The 16,388-nt window shown below is 42.8% G+C and overlaps 2 protein-coding genes across 2 annotated transcripts in view; both read right to left on the bottom strand.

Moving 5' to 3' along the window:
* LOC137536815 (uncharacterized) overlaps window positions 1-16,388 on the bottom strand; it is a 231,220-nt gene that overhangs the window by 58,063 nt on the left and 156,769 nt on the right. The window contains exons 15-18 of the mRNA XM_068259012.1: window positions 9,885-10,053; window positions 8,825-8,971; window positions 6,903-7,047; window positions 1,306-1,360 (exon numbers count right to left, since the gene is read on the bottom strand). Of these exons, the coding sequence (XP_068115113.1) occupies window positions 1,306-1,360; window positions 6,903-7,047; window positions 8,825-8,971; window positions 9,885-10,053 (516 nt within the window). The remainder of the gene's footprint in view (window positions 1-1,305; window positions 1,361-6,902; window positions 7,048-8,824; window positions 8,972-9,884; window positions 10,054-16,388) is intronic.
* The window catches only part of LOC137534510 (zinc finger protein 271-like), a 55,817-nt gene continuing 50,510 nt past the window's right edge, over window positions 11,082-16,388 (bottom strand). The window contains exon 4 of the mRNA XM_068256044.1: window positions 11,082-14,514. Coding sequence (XP_068112145.1) covers window positions 13,475-14,514 — 1,040 coding nt within the window. The 3' untranslated portion in view covers window positions 11,082-13,474. The remainder of the gene's footprint in view (window positions 14,515-16,388) is intronic.

Below are 16,388 nucleotides of genomic sequence, written 5' to 3'. Positions count from 1 at the left end.
TGAACCAGGTGAAGAAGAAGAAGAACTTAAAGAACCAGATGCCAGTGAAGAAGAAGATGATGAAGATGATAGTAATGAATGATTGATGACGAGAAACAAAGAGAGGGTAAAACAGAAAAAGAAGATGGTGAAGAAAAAGATGGAGAGAAAAAAAAGAAGACTGTGACGATGAATAAACAAGAAATGCTGAAAAAAAAGTTTTCCATCACATTTTTCTTTTTTTTTTATATTAGACCTGTGATTTCCCTTTAAAAAATTTAAAAAAAAAAAACATCCGAATTCGCGAACACGAATTTTTTACCGCAACCCAAACCGAATTCGAACCGAATTCGGCAATTGCATCCGAATCCGAATTTTCCACGGGCCTGAATTCGAATGTACCCGAATCGAATTTTGGTACATTCGAGTAACCCTGGCGTGCACATCTCCTGCCTGGTGTGCGCATCTCCTGCCTCGTGAGCTCCGCCTTCAGTCTCCGAGCGGCGACTGTTACACGGCGAAACCGCCATGTATTTACATGTACAGCGCTGCGGTCAGCAGCAGCGCTGTACTGGGGACAGCTGTGTGACCCGGCTGTCCCCCTGGGGCACATGAGAGCGATCGGCTCTCATAGGCAGAAGCCTATGACAGGCGATCGCCATTATTGGCTGGTTGGGGGGTGGGAAGGGGTCAAAAAAAAATAATTAGAAAATAGTAAAAAAAAAATTGAAAAATAATAACATACCGTAAATATTTATTTTTAAAAAAATAAACAAAGGGGGGGGGGGGGGGGGGGGCGATCAGACCCCACCAACAGAGAGCTCTGTTGGTGGGGGGAAAAGGGGGGGGATCACTCGTGTACTGTGTTGTGTGGCCCTGCAGCTTGGCCTTAAAGCTGCAGTGGCCATTTTAACAATAAAATGCCTGGTCTTTAGGGGGGTTAAGCACTGCAGTCCTCAAGAGGTTAAGGAAAGGGAGGTGCTAAAGGGGCTGTGGCCAGAAAAATAGCAAAAATCAGTAACCCTTTGCACGCTCGCATGCAAATGTTCAAACAAATGCATTCACAGATTCACAGTAGGTATAAAGCCCACTTGTATGAGTATGGCAACTGCAGCATATCAGTGGCAAGGTCAATTAATGCTAAACAAGGATCCTCTTTTATACCTAAATCTACACTGATAAAAGATCTATAGTGGTTTGAATGAAGGATATACTAGATGCCTTCAATAAGTACTATTTGACTTTGTTTAACTTAAAAGGGTCATATGTCAAATTTTGCCAATAAGTCACCTGACTCCCTGGATCATTTAATAGACTGCTTCTTACAGAAATATCCTCTGCCTTCACTGAATAAAGAGCAGCTAGAGGATTTAAAGGGAGTCTGAAGTGTAAAGAAATTAAAGAAAAACAGATACTCACCTGTGGGAGGCTCCGGCAATCTTCAGGAGCCCGAGTGCTCCTAAAAATACTCCGCTCCATACTTTGCATTCTCGTGCACTTGCACATGCGCAGTACGGAGGGGCCCTTCTCTCCCGAAGACAGCAGAGGAAGTGACCAGTCTCCAACCCATCGGTTGGAGACTTCTAACTGGCGATCCAGCGCTGGAACGCGGGGATCGTAGGAGGAACAGGAAGGCTCTATAGGACCCAGAGCCTTTCCTCTCCTTAGGTGAGTATGTGTTTTTTTATTTATTGTTATTATTTATTGTATTTATAAAGCGCCAACATATTACGCAGCGCTGCACAATAGATAAAAGGGTTAACATACACGATAGGACTTGCAGGAAACTCACAACAAAACAAGATCACAAGATCATGCAAATGATTTCATAACAATACAGTGTTATGGGTCAAAATAGAGACTGTTTTAGTCCACAAGAGGGGTGATTGTCAGTAAGGTTGAATAATCAAGCTGGATACATTAGGGAGGAGGGCCCTGCCAGAGGCTTACAATCTAAATGGTGGGGGTGGAGACAATAGGTTCATCTTTTGAGAGGGTGTCTAACAGAACATATTATGGTGCTGGTGTAGGGGGGTATGCGAGCGTGAAGAGGTGAGTCTTGAGAGCTTGTTTGAAGGTATTAAAGGTGGGGGCGAGTCTGACGGCTGGTGGGAGTGAGTTCCAGAGAGTAGGGGCAGCCCTGGTGAAGTCCTGCAATCGTGCATGTGACTGAGTTATGCGTGGTGCGACTAGGCGCAGGTCATTGGAGGATCGGAGGGGGCGGGCTGGTATGTGCCTGTGGACCAGATCAGAGATGTAGGTCGGGCAGGTCTTGTGCACTGATTTGTAGGCCAAGCACAGGATTTTGAAATTGAACCTAAAGCTGATGGGGAGCCAGTGTAGGGCTTTACAGAGCAGAGTTGTAGAGGTGCTGCGGTGAGAAGAATGTATTAATCTAGCTGCCGCATTCATTACCAATTGAAGTGGGGCATTTTGGTTAGAGGGGAGGCCAGACAAAAGAGAATTGCAGTAGTCTAGGCGGGAGATGACAAGGGCGTGGATAAGGAGTTTAGTGGTGTCAGGGGACAGGTAGGAGCGGATCTTGGAGATGTTGCGGAGGTGGAAGTTGCAGGATCTGGCAATACTTTTGATGTGGGGTTTAAAGGAAAGTTCAGAGTCCAGAGTAACGCCTTGACAGCGGGCTTGGGAGGTAGGGTGGATGGTAGTATTTTCAATAGTGACGTGCAGATCAGGGAGGGGTGCGGCAGTGCGGGGTGGGAATATTAGAAGCTCAGTCTTGTCCAAATTAGGCTTCAGGTACCTGGCAGCCATCCAGGAGGAAATGGATGTGAGGCAGGCAGAGACTATTTACACTTCAGACTCACTTTAAATAGCCTATTACGGAGGATAAGTTTTTAGCAACCCTAGGGCGAGACAGGCAAAAAGGGGCGCTAGACTTTTGGGTGCAAGGAATGAGCATTACAGCTATAACAGCTCTCAGAAGGTAATTTGGGCACTGGCAAAAGAAAGAGCCCAAAACAAAAAAAAAGTGCAATTCGGCCACCAGCAATAGCTGGCAGCCAAATTGCATCTTATCTAAGTCCATGGCAGCCTGCAGGGGGAACAGTAATTAACACCGCCAGGAAATTTGTAATAGCAGGGTGAGCCATAATTGGGCTTCACTCTGTGCCCAAATTTTCCAGTGCTCTTTTTTGCATGGATGCACCCTGGGGTACCTGCCTAATGGTAAGTAGCCTGGGCTGGATGAGGTCTGTGTGGGAATACTACAAAAAATGCAAAAACCTCCTGGCTCCTATGTTCATTAGAGCTTTTAATAGTATCTCTGTGGCAGATGCCCCCTGGAAGGGATGCACTACATATGCATATCACAGTCATTCAAAAGCCAAGAAAGGATCCCTTATGTGTACTATCACCCTATATCGCACAGAAACGTAGATCTAAAGCTGGCCACTAACGATACAATCTTTTCATCCAATCTTACCATTTCTGTGTAATATACGGTAACTGCCTAAATTATCCATTCAATATATCACTCAGTTTACCCTTGTACTACATAGATTTGGTAATATTGGATAAAAAAAGATTGTATCATCAGTGGCCACCTTTAAGGTTATGGCTATGAACTTTGCTTATAGGTTACAAGCTTTTATTCCTTTGTTGATTGATAATGATGATCAGATGGGCTTTGTCCCTAAGTGTGAGCCTTCTGACAATACGACCAAGACTGCTTTTGATGCAGTATGAACAACACACCAGGACCCCTGCTCTGCTGCCGTCTGATGATCCTGAAAAAGCTTTTGACAGGGTATCCTTGACTTTTTCGTAAAGGGTACTGATCTATAGAGGTATTTTGGAGAAGATATACTTTGATAAAGAACCTTCTGATAAGTCACCATAGTCGAGAATTAAGGTTAATGGTGCTCTGATTTCTGTGGGGAATGGGACCCAACAGAGTTACCAACGTTCTCCTCTTCTTGATATGCTTTATATGGAGCAATTAGCAGGGGCCATTAGATAACATCCAGACATTAGGTGTATTACTGTGTGTACAAGAGATAAAAGGCCACCATATATGCAGATGATATATTGCTATAGGTCACTTCTCCACAAATTTCTCTGCCTAATGTTCTTAAAGGTCTGAGAAGAATATGGAGGCTGCCATATTTGTTTCCTTTTAAACAATACCAGTTTCCTGGCAGCCCTGCTGATCTATTTGGCTGCAATAGTGTCTGAACAACATCAGAAACCAGCATGCAGCTAATCTTGTCAGATTTGACAATAATGTCAGAAACACCTGATCTGCATATGCTTGTTCATGGTCTATAGCTAAAAGTATTAGAGGCAGAGGATCAGCAGGGCAGCCAGACACCTGGTATTGCATGCTTAATAGAAAATAAATATGGCAGCCTCCATATCCCTCTCGCTTCAGTTGTCCTTTAAAGAACAAGTGACACTTATGCTAACTTAGAAATAAAAAACACATGTAAGTTTTTTTCTTCTCTTGTTAATTGTGTATTCGTTACCCACCCTCCTCCCAGAGTCTTCAGACACTCCCACTGAGGTCTAAACTAGATAGTGCACCATCTTATGTCATTAGAAAGAGGGGGAACTTAAGGGAAGAGGAGGAATATATTATAGATAAAAAGACCCCCAGCATGCAACTGTTTGGCAATGGCACTTAAAGGGCCAGTGCTCCTAATGCTAGGTACACACCATACAATTTTCTGTTAGATTTACTTGCCAGACATGTTGGAAAAAATCTATCTGGCAGGTAAATCTAAAAGAAAATACCTAGCAGCCTTTCATGAATTGATGCCACACCATACAACTTTTTGTTAGATGTACCTGCCAGATAGATTTTTTCTAACATGTGTCAGGTAAATCTAACAGAAAATCTAACAAAAAATTGTATGGTGTGTATCTAGCATAATGTATGTGATAACTCCAAACCATAACAGCAGAAAACATTTTGAGGGTTTTGATTGCAGGATTAGCATCTTTATCACTTAATACAAATTACAATCAGTTGCAGTTGAAATTTGATTTTCATGGTGACAATCCTGCTTTAGGCTAATTTCACACCAGGTCGCATAACGTCCCCCTAACGGAACGCCTGGTGGTGCTGGATCTGGACGTCAGAGTGAGCCGCGTTGTGCAGCTCACTCTGGCGTCAGTGATGCCGTGATGCACACTCTTGTGCGCATGCGGCATCACGTGGTCCCGCCGGCCAATCGCCGCACAGAGCGGCTGCTCCAGGAAGTAAACACTGCACGTCATAACGTGCAGTGCATATTAATTAGCCATGTGCCTGGCCGCTCTCCGCTCCTCCCCAACATTACTGAGCATGTGCAAGCAGTCTAACGCGGCTCAGCCGCGTCCAAAGTACTGCATACAGTACGTTGCCTTGTGACGCAGCGTTACAATATAACGCAACGTCCGCACTGTGAACAGCCCCATTGATTTTTCATTACTGTGCGGTGGGCTGCGTTACAGGCTGCTCTAACGTGCGCCTGTAACGTCCCACTGTGAAACCAGCCTTAAGGTAGTCACAGAGTTTGGCACCCTCAGTAATTATAATAGAAATTTTAATCAATTAGACATTTTACATGTGTAATTACCTACCACCATGCAAGTAAAATTGCAACATTCCTTTTCATTTGTTGTCAGCTGTTGTGTATCTGGGAGTGCATATCAGAACTGATTTGAATAGATTGTATGAGTTGAATTATCTTCCCCTGTTGGAGACCTTCAAGAGCAAAAATAGATCTTGGGCCTCTCTTTCTCATTCGTGGATTGGGAGGGTCAATATTTTAAAAATGAATCTAATGCTCAAGTTTCTTTATATCCTTCAGACTGTCCCAGTGCAGATACCAAAGAATTTTTTTTCAGAAAATACTTTATAGGCTTATGTCCATATAAATGGAGGGCAAAAAAACCTAGACTGTCTCTGTTCACCTTACAGAGGACAAAGTAAGAGTGGGACTTGCAATTTCACACCCTAAAATGTACTACTTGGCGTTGCACCGCAATAGAGTGGTAGAATGGACCCAAAATCTATGTAAGGCACAGTAGGTTGAGCTGGAATGGGAGATACTTGGCTATGACTCAGGGGCAGGCATTTTGGTGAGGCCAAACAATTGACCGGTGTCTCTCTCGAAGGTCTTCTCACTCACTCGGGACACTTTTGAGGTGTGGGATGGGCTGCTGGCTCAGTACCTTATGTGGGTCCAGATATGTGGGTTTGGACAATCCCTTGTTCCCTCCGGGTGTGGAATCTTCAAACTCCTTGAAAAGTGTTACTATGTTAACATTACATTGAAAAATGTTTGGCAGCAAGGCAACCAGTGGCATTGGAGGGTCTGACTGGGAATGTTCCTCTCTCACTACGTATGCAGTATGAATATTTGCAACTTATTTTCTCAGAACAGTTGTGGTTGTGGACCCTGACTTGTCATGTAGGGAGGAGACAGATATAGAGGAGCTGTGTTTCTCACACCCACTGACAGAACACAAGACATATCGTTATGGTGTCCTTCCTGATATATGTGATACAAAACCCAAACTTATAGCAAAATGTCAGGGCAGTCAGAACAGACAGATTTCTGAGGTAGAATGGTTTGCGTTTTATTTTTTCTCATAAGTGTTCCCTTTCAGTCAGAGCACAGGAGAATGCTTATAAGTTGGTATTGAACCCCAGAAACTGATTTTATCCCTGTGTCAGAGTTAAGGTGGCTTTGCTCACCATTGTCACGCCACATGGACCCGTCGCTCTCGCCATTTGAGCCACTCTCCTGTCGCTGAAGTCCACTCGCTCTGCTGTCGCTATGACAGCAGAGCTCTGTGAGCCAGTTATGTGTCAATTTCAGTGGCTCCTGACACTGCGATCAATGTGAGTCAATGCTATTGGCTCACAGTGATCACAGGGTCAGGAGCCAATGATCTAAGTACCTCAATGATCTTACCCGTCTGTCCAAAGCCACAGCTCTGGTCTTCTTTCTGGTCCTGCTGGCAGGCTCTGAGGTATCACTGACCCCCTGAAGATAACAACATACCAGTGGGTCAGCGATACCTCGGAGCCTGCCAGCAGGACCAGAGAGAAGACCGGAGCTGCGGGGGAAGGACAGACGTAACCTCAAGGGGCTGTAAGAAGTCCTGGGTAAGTATAGTATTTTTATTTGTTTCGGAAATCCTTTAACTTGGAATGTCCTGCTAAAACATATAAAAAAAAATCCTTGGTATAACACATCCTCACAAGGCTTACGATTCCAACATTTTGGCGATCTAGTTACTCCTCTATGGTTCAAAAGTGGTTGAAAGAATTGTATTCCCTGAAACATTCTAAACAGATCATACACCTGGCAACCAAAAGGGAGGAAAAACTTGTGCAAATATAGCTGAAATGGGTGTTTTTTTGCTCTCTCTGATGAAGGGAAACTCCTGCTGACCTGAGAGGTTTGTGAATTCATAGAGGTCTTATATAAATCAACAAAATAGGTTGATAGCTTTATGGTGAGGAGAGTGGAGATAGAGAACTGCAGATCGCTGATAATCAGTGTATTGCCATTACTCTTTTTAATATATTTTTCTACTTTTCTGTTTTTGTTGTTTTAGCACTTGTTTATTTCTTCTTCTTCAGAACTATTAGTGAGCGACAGCAGTAAATGACAAGTGAAAATGGATAGAGCTGAGTGAGAGTTTGGATTGGGGGTTCTTAACCTTTGAGTCTTGACGCCTCTAATGTAGTTTTGCCAAGAGCTTTTCTGGATGTGTAATAGTTATAGTAATTGCTGTTTAACAATATGTAGGTGTCATTTATCTATGTTCTGACTACATTTATTTATTTCAATGTGATTGTTTGTTTTTGAGAAAAATCTAATAAAAATTTAAAATATTTTTAAAAAGCATTAAAACTACATTGAAAGTGCTGGCTTCTCCATTCTTCATGTGATTAGGATCACGGTGCTGTGTGGTCCCTGCCGTGGCACATCCTATTTACTTTGATCATTACTGCTGTTGTGCTCCTCTGCACCTCTCTTTACCAACAAAGATCAGGACAGGAAAAGCTATGGCCTTCACGGCAATAGCATATGGCTGTGAAAGTTGGACTATATATAAGGTCATAATTATTATTATTTTTAGTATTTATATAGTGCCAATATCTTCCGCAGCACTGTACAAAGTATATTGTCTTGTCACTTAACTATCCCTCAGAGGGGCTCACTATCTAATCCCTACCATAGTCATATGTATGTATCATGCAGTGTATGTTTAGTAGTCCTGGGCCAATTTAGGGGGGAAGCCAATTAACTTATCTGTATTATTCATGGAGTGTATACCAAGCTCACATCAAATGTAGCATGCAAATAAATGCTCAATCTGACACATACCGTGGTAAAGAGGTGAAGTCTGTGGTGGTGGGTGCTGGGCACTGAAGCCTTACAGCCGTTTCGTACAAAAATGCACTTCTACGGGGCAGCCTCCATAGAAGCACATGAAACGGCCGTAAGGTTTCAGCACCCACCACCACATGCTTCACCTCTTTATCACGGTATGTGTCAGACCGAGCATTTATTTGCCAGCTTACCATCAGTGCACCTCCTGCTCTTTTTAACAATAGTACAGTTCAATAGACAGTACAGGCGCTAGTCAAATTCATGTTATAGCAATTAAGTCCCACAAATTCCACCACATGAAGCCCTTTTCTTCTTGTCAAGATCCCTGTTCTTGCATTTCACAGTACACCTCCACCACACCCAATCAGAAGCTACTGCACCTGTGTGAGTACAGCCACACCTGCGCAACGAGTTGGCTTTGCTTGTGCATGACCAGCTCCATGATACTGTGCATGCACGGCCATGCTCGCATAGGTGCAACAAGGCCACACTCATGCATGAATAGAAGTGCGGCCGGATCTTCTGGAGGGTCTCGGTGAGTGGCAGCTGTGGCAAGGAGGACTCTTCTACAGGATCCAGATGCTTCCTTCTTCCTCGGTAATGATGTGTTTTCTTACCTGAGGTTCGTCTCAGGTTCTCTTTAAAGAAATAAAGGCCAGAGTGTTCATTATTATTATAAAACTTTATTTATAAAGCACTACCATATTATGCAGCACTCTACAACAGATAGGTGAGACATTACAACATCAAACAATGTTACACAGGGACACAAAATAGTGAGGTAACAATGGTGCAAGTATAGCAGATGAGTCACTGAGTCCATATGGTGGTGGAGAAGGGCACATGGCGAGAAGAGCCCTGCCAAATAGGTTTACAATCTAACCCTTCTCTAGAAGGGGTAATACTACTAAAACTCAAATACTTTGGTCACATAATGAGAAGACCAAATTCTTTGGAGAAATCTGTGATGTTTTGAAAAATTGAGGACAATGGAAGAAGACAGCAACTTATTGCTGGAAGATAGATCTTTCTCTTCTTACTTCACTGGTCTCTGTGCAGGGCTGTTTCTATACTTTTTGCCACCCCAGGCAATACTGTGAATCCACTCCCACTTACAACCCACCACCCACAGACACATGCACACACTATAGAACAAATCCCATATGATATAAACCATGTGCCATAAAATACATGCTGCCGCCATGCGCCTCAAATAAAAACAGCAGATATTACACAGAACGCGTTTTGACGTATTCTCCCCACAGAGCCATTACCTGCAGGTAAGCAATGGTGCTTCCCCTATCCCCATCCCCCAATGGCATACTGCATTACAAACCTCCCTTTTGGGGAGGGAGGATAATTGTAAAAGAAAAAAAAAGTGTGATGGGTGCTCGTATTACTGCTACAATGTCACCCTATGGCGACAGAATGTCATTTTTCATGAAATTTTGCAAATATACATAGAATAATGTAGACTAAAAGCCAACCATAAACACAACCTGCTATTAAAGCGGAACTGCAGATTCAGTAAAACCAAAGTGTTTCACTTACCTGGGGCCTCCCCAAGCCCCCAGCAGCCGTCCTGACCCTCGCCGGTCTTGCACAATCCTCCGTTCTCCCGCTGCGGTGCAGTTTCGTTACCGCCGACTTGTAAGTCAATGGCAGCTGCGCAGCACTGGCCACGTGTATCCTTCTTCTCAGTCCCGTCCGCAATAGCATCCTGCAGGATGGGAACGCAAAGAAGGATAGGCGTGGCCAGGGCAGCGCAGGCACACTTGCCATCACCATACAATTTGGTGGTAACAAAACTGCACCACGGTGGGATAACGGAGGATCGTGGAGGACCGGCGCGGGACAGGACGGCTGCAGGAAGCTTAAGGAAGCCTCAGGTAAGTGAGACACTTTGATTTTACTGATTCTTCAGTTCCGCTTTAAGACCCTATCCTGTATACTAACAAAAGGTTGTAAATATGTACAGACCCAGAAGCACCTATGGGCGGTGACTTAGTGTGAGCGGCTGCTTAGTGCAGTGGTGGCTTAGTGTGGGTGGTGCAGTTCTGGAAGGGATGGCTTAGTGTGGGCAGCGGCTTTGTGCAGTGGTGGCTTAGTGTGGGCGGTACAGTTCTGGAAGGAGTGGCTTAGGGCAGTGGTTGAGGTGTGCGTGCTCTATGCAGGATTTTTTTGAGAATTATGAGGAGATTTCCCGGTAGGTGGTCATTAAAACATGGAACCAGAAAAGCGTCCTATCGCCTCATACAACCCTTTGCCATAACCCAGGTTTTACATCAGCCTACTGAAATACCTGGTGCAAAGCTTGAGTACCGGAATACATGTGCTTTACAGAAGAGGGAATTAGGTACTCAGGAACAACAGAGAAGATCCTGCATCAATAAGTGATGGGACTGTATCCAAATACATGGCTATATAAGAACTATAAATAAAAAGACTAGAGGAATCGTCAAGCACTTAAATAAAATTTATCTTAAAAAAAAGTCTCCTCTCTAGATATATTTGTAGGAGACAACCTAAAAATCCCCCTACGTGAATACTGTGGGAAACAGGCGGTGAGATCTGCGCAGAGGCCGCAACATGGAGCCCCATCTATGTTAGACCCCAGATTGCATCTTATGCAGGTCAAATTAGTGTTCGGATGGCATTTCACTCCAACTCAAATGAATTTCCTGAACCTTTCATCTAATGCTAAATGTTGTAAATGTTGAGGGGGGGGGGGGGGGGGGGGTTGGTAAAAAATGGTGGGGTTGCCCTGTTCATAAAAAACGAAAAAAATAGCGATTTCTGGAATACATAATAGAGATAGACTAGAGGAAGGTAACCTAATCAAGTTGGAAGCCTTCATTACTAGAAATATTATAACAAAAACTGGAAAACGATATACTCTCTATATATACTGTACATGGATCAGCAAAATGTACTATTTCCTTAAGTCAGCTAGCTGGGATAGAGAAGAATTTTGACTAAAACTAGAAAGCATGAAATGGGAGTCTTTCAGCACTTATAGGGCTTGATTCTCTAAAGCGTGATAACTGCATTACTCCTTGTGATAAAGGAAGGTTTGCGCGCAATCACTCGCTTGAAACAAAACTTCCTCTATCACATGGAGTAAGGCATTGCGTGTGCAAAGTGCCGCACGCTACAGATTGCGTGATAACTGCTGTGATAGCAGATTCAAATCGCTTTAGAGAATCGAGCCCATAGAGTGAAAGGGATAAAAACAGAAGAAGGACAACTAGAATGTATAGAGTAAGGGTGGGATATGAATACTCCCCCCCCCAACATTTGTTTGTGTATCTGAGTGGTTTTACTCCTCTACTTTTTTTGTTTTGTTTTCATACTGAATTCTTTATCACTTGATCAATTTCTCTTTATATATGCAGTGCAGAAAAAACCCTTTTTTTATATATTATTCAAACTATGATGCAGACTAATATCCCACCCCAAAGATGATTCAATGAAGCTCTGTACCCCAGTTGGGGAATAAGGAGTAAGCTGAGTTTGATGAGAAAAATTAAATATATAAATCTACATTTATATGTAGAGGGAGAAGTAGAAAGTTTTGGAATAGCAATCATAGTTCCCCGGCGTCATGGAGAATCTATGGGATGACATAAAGCAGGCTATCCAGGCTCAGCAGCCATCACATGTAACTGAACTATAGAGATTTTATATGGAAGAATGATTACAAATACCTCCATTCAGACTCATCAAAAGCTATAGGAGGTGTATAGAGGCTGCTAATATTTTCTTAACTAACTATTCATTTAATATTTATTTATTTATTGTATTTATAAAGCGCCAAACATAATATCTCGGTTTGGGAGCCTACATTTATGAGCCAGTCTAGTTTCTAGTTTTTGTTATGATGCATATAGCATAAGATTTCCTGTTTATCCGATAAATGTAATTTCACTGCAGAAATACTATTTTAACATGGCATGATATATGGTATTTCAAAAGGAAGTTGTTACTTTAAAGGAGGTTGAAAGTTTAAGTGAATTGCTTTTTTCTACCTATTCACTTAAAATTTTAATTTTCTTTCCCCAGTGAGTCGGACATCACTTCCTCCCTTCCTTAAATTTTTTCACGGACTGTGTTTCTGTTCCCCTCCCTCCTTGCATGATTGATGTCCCTCTCAGGTTAGGAATTGTTGACACATCGCCTAGGAAACAGGGAGAGTCACTCCTGAGCACATCAGGTGGGATTTACCAGCATACAGGAGCCAATATAAGCAGGTGCATGTACAGGAAGGACATTTATTTTTGCTTGTGCAGCTGTTAGTGCTGGTGTGTGTGGGGAGAGACATTGTAGAAGCTCTTGAGGAGGCCCAGAAGGTCCCTGGGACTAAGAATGTTCAAAGTATGTTTGAAAACCCCAATGTTCCTGTCTCCCTGAAGCCTCTGCTTCATATAGGGGGTAAGGAGGGAACCCCCAAGCTGCTGCCATATTAAATTACAGACTCCTAGATAGGTTCATATGCAATACCATGGGAACGAGCAGTGCTAAAGGTCGGCAATAGTATGTAAATAAGAATGCTATAAAGGACTTTCACATTCTTATTTTCAAGGGGTTATACTGAGACTCTGAATTGCACACAGCAATTCATTCATTCTGGATCATTCATCATGACATAAAATATGGTTAATTCAGCTACCACCAAAATCAAATAATCCACTTTTCACCACTTTCTGTTATCAGGAGTGTTTGTTCAGCCAGAAAAAAGGGTTTTGGCTTTTAATTACTGTTCAGGAGAGCCGTCGCTGCATGCAATTGCAGATTCTGTCTCATTTGCAAAGATAAAACATGTAGTTAACCCTTGCAATGCAATACATTCATTCTCATTAGGTCACCTCAGCTCAGGGACCTTCATAAACCAATGCACTAAGTAGCATGAAAGAGTCCAGTAAATATGTTACCATGCGCACTTTGCAAGAAATAAAACAAACATTGTAAAAGAACACTTATGGCCAAAACATTTCTCACAACACAAATGCGTAAGAAGCAGTCATTTACACCCAAAACATTTTCCACGCAACACATGAAGCAAGCTTCTCACCAGTGTGAGATCTTTCATGTATAAAAAGATATAAATTATGTACAAAACGTTTCCCACACTCAGCACATGATTACAGCTTCTCACCAGCGTGAGATCTCTTATGTCTGACGAGGGTTCCTTTAGCTCCAAAACATTTCCCACACTCGGCACATGAATAGGGCTTCTGACCAGTGTGAGTTCTCTCATGTATGACGAGCACTGATCTCTGTCCAAAACATTTCCCACACTCAGCACATGAATAGGGCTTCTCACCAGTGTGAGTTCTCTCGTGTATGACGAGCACTGATTTCTGTAGAAAACATTTCCCACACACAGCACATGAATACGGCTTCTCACCACTATGAGATTTCTCATGTCTGACAAGGTCTGATTTCTGCATAAAACATTTCCCACACTCAGTACATGAATATGGTTTCTCACCAGTGTGGTATCTCTCATGTCTGACAAGCTCTGATTTCTGTACAAAACATCTCCCACACGTAGCACATGAATATGGCTTCTCACCAGTGTGAGATCTTTCATGTCTGACAAGCTGTGATTTCTGGGCAAAACATTTCCCACACTTAGTACATGAATATGGCTTTTCACCGGTGTGAGATCTTTCATGTATGACAAGCTGTGACTTCTGTGCAAAACATTTTCTACACACAGCACATGAATACGGCTTCTCACCAGTGTGTAATCTCACATGTCTGGCAAGGTCTATTTTATGTATAAAACATTTCCCACACTCAGTACATGAGTAGGTCTTCTCACCAGTGTGAGATCTCACATGTCTGACAAGGGTTATATGTTGTGCAAAACATTTGCCACACTCCGCACAGAAATAAGGCTTCTCACCAGTGTGTGTTCTCTCATGTCTGACAAGCTGTAATTTCTCAACAAAATGTTTCCCACACTCAGCACATGAAAATGGTTTCTCACCAGAATGAGATCTCTCATGTATGATTAGGTGTGATTTATGCCCAAAACATTTGCCACACTCAGCACATGAATACGGCTTCTCACCAGTGTGAGATCTCTCATGTGCAACAAGGTTTGATTTCTGCCTAAAACATTTCCCACACATAGCACATGCATAAGGCTTCTCTCCAGTGTGAGTTCTCCTATGTAAGACAAGCTGTGATTCATAAACAAAACATTTCCCACACTCAGCACATGAATAGCGTTTTTCATCAGTGTGAGTTCTCTCATGTCTGACAAGACTTGGTTTCTGAACAAAACATTTCCCACATGCGAAACAGGAATAAGACTCTCCACCACTGGGAGAATTCAGCTGGATATGAGGCCCCTTGGTGTTAGACAGGTGAGGGGAGTCTGAGGGAATATTTGGGGTAACCAGGATATCTGCAGGAAACGCTTCTCCAGTGACATCATCATCCGTTGTACAGTCTGTGGATCCAGAGAGACGAGTCCCTGAGAGGTTCCTGATGCCGGGACTCCGTGCTGAAAATAGAGAATCAAAACTTCCTGTTAGAGAATTTTAAAGGGAGGAATAATTATCATTAGGGATGGTCAGTGAGCTGCTGATAATTCTAAGTTGAGTCAAAATTTATGCAACTTGGAAATGCACCAGATGCAGCAGTTGTATAACTTTGTATATAATAAGCACACAATTTGCACCTTCTCAGAGTTATTGGCATGTCACGGACCATCACCAGTTATCAGGCAAGCTCATGGGGTAAGCTTATACATAAAAATATCTCAGAAAATTGGGGATTAGGGCAGTCAAAGAATTCTTACTAAAGCAAGGCAAAGATGAAATGTGATCCAATTTTGTATGGAAAGCATTACATTTCGTACTATCCCATAATGCTTTCAGGTTCAACAATTGTTGATATAGACAGGTGTCGGGTGTGGCTATGGCACCCACCTTTGCCAACATATTCCTAACAGTATGGGAGGATGCATTACTAAAGAAGGATGATTGTCAGTTCAGAGATCGAATCCTAAAGTGGTATAGATATATGGACGATGTGATTGTTGTCTGGAAGGGGGGAGCAACAGGAATTCTTTGACTCTGTCCAATTGTTAAACAGGAATTCATTTAATATGGAATTCACTGGAGTGTTTGGTGAGGGAAAAGCTGGAATTCCTGGATTTGGAATTGCAGATCAGGGATGGTAAAATTGTGCGCAGAGGAGCAGAGGTTTTTGCAAGAAAACAGCCACAAGTTCCTGAGGCGGAACAACGGCCTGGAGGTGGAATTTGCATCCTAAAGTCAGGAGCTGGTCAAGAGATTTTTGGAACGGGGCTATAGTGAGAATAAAGTACTGGTAATCTTCAACAGGGCATAAAGGATGGATCGGAATGAGCTGATTGGGAGAGGTAGGAAAGCAAAAGGGAAAAGACCCAATAGAATCCCATTTATATGTGATTATTTCCATGTTCAAAAAAATTTGATCTATTATTCAGAACAACTCGGGCCTTATAGAAGCAGACACCAGGTTGAGCAAAATTACCAAAGAGAGGCCACTAGTGTCTTTTAGAAGAACAAAAACAATTGGGGATGTCATCACCAATCGTGAATGTAGATCGATGCGGGGACAGGACTGGCTTACTAGGAGTAGACCTCGAGGCAATTTCAAATGTAGAAATTGCACTCATTGTAATCAATTTGTGTCCGGGAAAACTATGTGATTAGGCAGCGAAACAATAGCGATAAGAGACTTCATATATTGCCAATCCATGTTCATCATGTATGCCATCTTCTGTCCCTGCAAGCGATTTTATATTGGTAAAACAAAACAGGTTGGAACCAGGTTTCAGGAGCATATAAACTGTATAGTGACCAGGAAAGGGGCTAAGAGATTGATTGAGCATGTATGGAGTGAACACAATGGTAATTCCGACTGTCTAACATTCACAGGTCTCAAAGAATTACCCATTCCCTTTAGAGGAGGATGTCGAAACCCGGCTCTAAAGTGTGAAGAAGTGAAGCGGATTTCCTGTACAGACGCTTGTGGGGCCTGCAGCTTTAATGA

The sequence above is a fragment of the Hyperolius riggenbachi genome, chromosome 10, assembly GCF_040937935.1.
Source record: "Hyperolius riggenbachi isolate aHypRig1 chromosome 10, aHypRig1.pri, whole genome shotgun sequence".
In the NCBI taxonomy this organism is placed as follows: domain Eukaryota; kingdom Metazoa; phylum Chordata; class Amphibia; order Anura; family Hyperoliidae; genus Hyperolius; species Hyperolius riggenbachi.
Note: the sequence above shows the minus strand (reverse complement) of the source record. Positions and strands in the feature narration are given on the sequence as shown.